We start from the raw sequence: 6,415 nt of genomic DNA, 5'->3' as shown, positions 1-6,415 counted from the left end.
CCAAGTGCTCCATTGAACTCAAATGCTCCATGCAAATGCTCCATGCAAATGCTCCAACTGCTCAAGTCACATTTAACAAATAATTTTATAAAATAAATTGATGCATGTCACCTGGATGGATATATAAGAAAAAGGAAAAAGGTATTTCTTGGAAATAAATCTAAATTTTATGATGGTGAACACAACCAGGTGTGGTTAAAACCTCCGGTAAGTGATTCGAGGAGGTGTTTGTTTAACGAGTTATGATCTCCGGAAACTACAGTGAAACAAAACTTGTAACTCTTTGTTCGCTCATAACTTGAGCCTCACTTGCAAAACCGCAAACCGCACCGCATATGCGGTTTGTTATTTTCGGGAACCGCAGACCGCACCGCAAAGGTAATAAACCGCGTTATACGGTGCGGTTTGTGCGGGCGGTTTTGCGGTTTTTATGCGGTTTATGCGGTTTCATAAACATAATATTAAATTTAGTTTTAAACATAATAAGAGTGTGTTGTTTTATATTTTATGAAGAAAAGATTAATTGCGTGTATAAGCATCTTCTTTATGAATAACAACAAAATGTTTTACAATATTTTAAAATTATAATATGAACCTATGGTACTGTAAACACATATTTTTGATATAGGTGGTGTCCCATTTTGACTCATGTTTATCAATCGAAATCTCATTAACATTCTTAAGGGTATTAAAAGTGGTAAACATCTAGTGTGTTGTGTGTGTGTGTGTGTGTGTGTGTATATATATATATATATATATATATATATATATATATATATATATATATATATATATATATATATATATATATATATGGTATGTTGCAGTGCGGTTTGAACTGCAGTTTGGTAATTATAAACCGCAAACCGCACCACGAGCGTCCAAAACCGCATTATGTGGTGCGGTGTGTGCGGTTTGATGCACATCCCTAATATATATATATATATATATATATATATATATATATATATATATATATATATATATATATATATATATATATATATATATATATATATATATATATATAAGTTGACATAAGGATAGCCGATTAACCCTTTCATTTTGTCTAAAGTGACCATTTAGATCCTACAAAACCCAACCTTATGCGCATGAAGCCATAAAATAATTTTAGATCTATTTAAACTAAAAGTTGAAATTTCAATAGGCTAAAGTGTCATTTTCACCTTACATATATACAAATCTTTTTCTGCTTTAGGAACTCGAAACAAGTGAAGAAGTGGAGATGTTGTCATTGATAATAGGGATTTCCTTATGCCACATAAAGCCAGAAAATAAATTTAGGTCTATTGAAAATAAAAGTCAAAATTTCGATAAGCTATAGTATCATTTTCGCCTTATATATACAAATCTTTTTCTCTGCTTTATGAACTCAAAACAAGTGAAAAAGTAGATGCATCGTCAGTGATAGCGATAATAGTGCTTTCTTTATTTCCTATAGAGCCAGAAAATAATTTTAGGTCTAATTAAACTAAAAGTCGAAATTTCAAATAGTTAAAGTGTCATTTGACCACATATATATACAAATCTTTTTCTGCTTTAGGAACTCGAAACAAATGAAGAAGTAGAGAGACCATCATTGATAATAGTGATTTCCTTAACTATTTGATCGAGTGATTCGTCATCCTTGATTATGTTCGTATGAGAGATCCCATCAACTTTAATAACTTTAAGCCTTTGATTCTCTTCGTCCCTCCACTCATCCACCAAAGCCAACAAGCTCGCCATGTTCACCGTCCCATCTCCATCTCCGTACACAATCTCCGGCTGCTTATCAAACCCTTCTTCTCCGTAATGCAAAGATTCCGGCGTCTGAACTCCACTTCCGATAATACATGTTACCGGAATTCCTGGTGCAGCCAACTTCTCCACCAAGGGCAAGACGCGTTTCTGGTAAGGCTGCACCCCTTCAGGAAAGCCGATATCTTCTAAAAATCTTGAAATATCAAAAGAAGAATAAGTCGAGTTTTTGGTAACAACAAGTGGTTTCTCCTGCGGGAACTGCTTTGTACGTGGCAATAGCCATAAGTTGCTCTCTGAGCTCCGTTGTTCGTTTCTAACAAGCAAAGGGTTTACGAGGGGGACTCCTAGTGAATTCCCGGATGCAAAAGTCAACATCTCGTCAACCGTGCCACCCCATGGTGCCGCTAGTGCGATGAAGTGCTTTATGTATTGTTTCCGCCAGGACGGTGGGTTGCGGTTGAGGAGTTGGAGGACGAAGAGGCCACCGAGACTATGGGAGATGAGAATGACGGGTTTTCCACCATTTGAATCACTTGCTTCCTCGATTAACTGCTTTATGTTTTGGAGGAAGGTGGAGCCGACGTCGCAAGGATGCCCCTCGGCCGCAAGGCCATAACGGAAATCGTAAGGTGCTCCGAACATGGTTTTGTTATCGGTGTAGCCAAGCTCTTGTAGAGACTCCACCAATGGTTCCATGTAACTCGTTATGTGCCTGTGAATTTTATAAAAAATATGAAAATATCCATTTGTAAAAGATCTCGTCAATCCAAGACATTGTCGGGTTATAAAAGATTTAACTATATCATTAAATTCATGTTAATTTTTTACAATAGATTCAACTATTTAGCGAATTTTTATTAACTGGCTTCTAAAAGTTATTTTTATCATTTTTATCTATTGAATAAATATATAAAAGAAAGATATATGCATTACTACAACTAATATAGAAATCAAATACCCTTCTATCAAAACATATGTTAAAATTAAGAAATTTGATTTTGTTTTATTTGAATACGAAGATAAATAAAAACAAAAGATAGGAAGATATTTTATTTTTCAACTAATTACATTGTTAGTATGATATATCATCTCCCATATATTTAAAATGACATCAATATTGAATATTATTGATATTTGAATTTCTTTTATATTATTATAATTTTAAAAACAAATAAAATTATTTCATGGTTTAGTTAAACAAAAAAAAGTCAAAATAAACAGAAAAACTATTGAACCTAATTATAGACCTTTAAAAAAAAGTATAAATTGAAATGTGAAATTTATATACTAATGTCATGGTCGTGTAATTGACCCAACAATGGCATAACTTGATAATAATCCAATAAATTATTTAACAACAGTAACCTTTTATAATAAAAGTTATATACGAACAATAATAATTTAGTTTCATTTGTTTATTTTATATAACATCTTTTTTTATTTTATCATATATATATATATATATATATATATATATATATATATATATATATATATTCAATTTTAAAATTGTTAATCGAATACAAGATACATCGATGTTATAAAGTGGAAGACTTATCAAATTACCAAGAAAAAAAAAATTACACATATCTAATAAAAATAAATGAAAATTGAACTTTGCTAATAGCATTTCCAACCTATTTTCATTTTTTATTTTTTCACTTATTTCTTCCCTCATTCTTCTCCAACCCTCCCCTATTTATTCCACCATTTTAGGGGGATATGAATAATATTACACCAAATATTTGGTGTTATCTATTTATTTTTTCCAAAATAGAGATGAACTTTGTGTTGTCGGTTTTAGTCCTTATATATATATATATATATATATATATATATATATATATATATATATATATTCATTTTAACTACTAATTATAATTTAAATAATATTTAATACTTATAATATTTTGTTATATATTAAATTATATTAATTAATTATGAATATAAAGTTTGTTTTTTACTCATTAAATTCTTATAAAAAATTAAATACATATTGAAATTTTAAAAAACGATCACGTATTTTACAAAAACTTATAATTAAAAATTAAAAGTGTCTATGTTTAATATTTATATAAAAGTATGTATCATATTTATTTAAAAGTATGTAAGTGTAATATTTTTTTATAAATGCATTATAATATTTATAATTTATTATAAATATAATTTTTTATATTTAATATTAATGTAATAAGAAAAATATAGATTATATATTCCTTAAAACTAAATTAATAGAGAGATATATGACGATCTATGCAAAAAAATGAAATAGGATGCAAGATAAAATTACCCCATTTTTTAAACAAAAAAATGGAGATGGTCTAAGTAATATCCCCATTTCAAAAATCATCGTTATTTATTATGATTCAGGTGTTAAGAAATTGATGGAATCTTTAACAACGTTGAAAATTGATCAAATTAAAGGATATGATGAAAAGAAATTGAAAGTTTCGATTAATTACTTGAGATTAGGATCGAGGTAGAGAAGGGACTGAGTGGAACCAAACTGACACACCCTCGTCTCAACTCCCGGAGCATTTCTGTAATCATCCAATTCTGGGTGGTAGTAAAGCGTCATTCGTTCAGCAAAACACTCCAAGAATGGTGCTAATAATACACCGACGTCAAACCATAGGCGGAACCAACCTCCCTCCTGCTTCTTAACTGGGTAGAATCGGCTGCATAGCCAGCTCGTCCCCTTATACTCCGCCGTCAATCGGGCTTCTAGTTGGTTCCCGCCGGCTCCAGGGACCAGAACTACCGGATAGAGCTGCCGGTGGTGGTTATCGTTGATTATCGCCCGGCAGGTGGACGGCACCACAGCCACCATCATAGTAATAACCATCATGACGGTGGCCACATTGACCACCACACTCCCTCCCATAGCAATCGGTGTGGGATACTGTCGATGATTGCTGTGGAGATGCGAAGAATGTGGTTGATATAGAAAGTGATACGTGCATCAATTATTGTCCATACATATATAAAAAGTACAATCTAAATGTTGCTAAGGACTTAAACACTATTAAACGTGATAAAGGCTTAAATACATATTAACACTGGTAAAACGAACAACGACTTCGCTCTACCCGTAAGGACTAAGGAGTAACTATTTTAAATAAAAAGTTAACGGTCAAAAGTGACTATCTTAAAAGAAAAGTGATGGGTTTAAGGTTTCAAAAAAGACATATGAGATATAAATAGTATTTAAGAATATGTTGTCGTTCCAAACAAAAAAAAAACATATCCACAGCATAAATATGGTAGGTAGCTGCCATAATATGACCAACACCCATCATTCCATCATTGCTCTCTTGTAGTTGGATATAACGATCATTTTTTTTTCTTCAAAATGATCAATAACCTAGAACCTAAATTTTTTGAACTCTAACTGGAAGCCGTTTTCTTTACCTTATTTCTTCCTATCGGTCGACGTAGTGATTATTCATCTTCAACATTCATCGGTTCATCAATGATGTCGATGTGTCTCTGGTGTTCAAATTATTGTGAATGTGTACTTCCATCAGCATTTCTCGAACCCGGGAGAAGTCTTGCATACGTTTCCATTTTGAAGCATCGTTCAACTTTATCCATGGTTAGACATACATATGGGTGAAAACGTGAAACATCCAGAAAATACAGTCTGAAAATTTCGTTTAATTTAATAATAAAAACCATAGTCGATAAACCTCATGTAAAAAATCATAAGCTATGTATCTCAAAATATCTTAACAACTGTCAAATATATCAGAGTATAAACATCCCAGGCTGAACAAATGGTGTGTGCACTGCAATCTTCCCGAGCTCCTCTTTTGAAAACTGAGTACCTGAAACGAAAACCGAAAACCGTAAGCACGAAGATTAGTGAGCTCCCTCAAATTACCACATACCATACAATAACATATAAACACATATTGGGCCTTGCCCACTGCATCGGACCGAAGTCCAGAAACTGCATCGGACCGAAGCCCGGAAACTAACCAGGGCCTTGCCCTCTATATCGGACTGGAGTCCGGAACTGAATGGGACCTTGTCCCCCGCATCGGACCGTAGTCCAGAACTAACTGCATCGGACCGAAGTCCGAAACTGACTAGGACCTTGTCCTCTGCATCGGACCGAAGTCCGGAACTGACTGAACATATCATAGCATAAACTCATATCAACTAGCATAAACACATATACTGCATACTGCATCAGACTGAAGTCCGGAACTCATAACATATAGACATGCTTGAATCACAAAGATGTTAAGCACCCTGAACTACTGCATCAGACCGAAGTCCGGAACTGACTGCTAACTAAACGGGTCGGCATTGTGACCGTAGACCCGTTCCTACTAGAAGGAAACTCACCTCACACTGCTGAAGTCCCGTAGACACAATCTCATACTGCTGAAGTCCCGCAGACTCAACCCTAGCTGTTGGATGACAGATTCCTGAACTGTCAACACCAAAATGACACCAATTAATAATTGGGTTCTAACACATACTATAAATACATACTTTAGATAATTACTATATTACCCCTAGCTTGGCTTACCCAAGCCCAAGGCCCAAAGTCAGCTAGGGATCAAAGCCCAACATATGGCCCAATTTTCCAAATTAGGCCGAAGCCTCTACATGGACTTCCCTCAAGGCCCAATTGATCAGT

General features: G+C 33.7%; 1 protein-coding gene across 1 annotated transcript; it reads right to left on the bottom strand.

The window, feature by feature from the left end:
- Positions 1-1,429: 1,429 nt before the first annotated feature.
- LOC111876859 (lecithin-cholesterol acyltransferase-like 1) lies at positions 1,430-4,758 on the bottom strand. Its single transcript, XM_023873423.3, has 2 exons — positions 4,227-4,758; positions 1,430-2,476 (listed from the first exon to the last, which is right to left on the bottom strand). The coding sequence occupies exons 1-2, from the start codon at positions 4,646-4,648 to the stop codon at positions 1,561-1,563; spliced, it is 1,338 nt and encodes a 445-aa protein (XP_023729191.1). The 5' UTR covers positions 4,649-4,758; the 3' UTR covers positions 1,430-1,560.
- Positions 4,759-6,415: the final 1,657 nt, after the last annotated feature.

The sequence above is a fragment of the Lactuca sativa genome, chromosome 9 (assembly GCF_002870075.4).
Source record: "Lactuca sativa cultivar Salinas chromosome 9, Lsat_Salinas_v11, whole genome shotgun sequence".
In the NCBI taxonomy this organism is placed as follows: Eukaryota; Viridiplantae; Streptophyta; class Magnoliopsida; order Asterales; family Asteraceae; genus Lactuca; species Lactuca sativa.
This window is presented reverse-complemented; position numbering and strand designations above follow the sequence as displayed.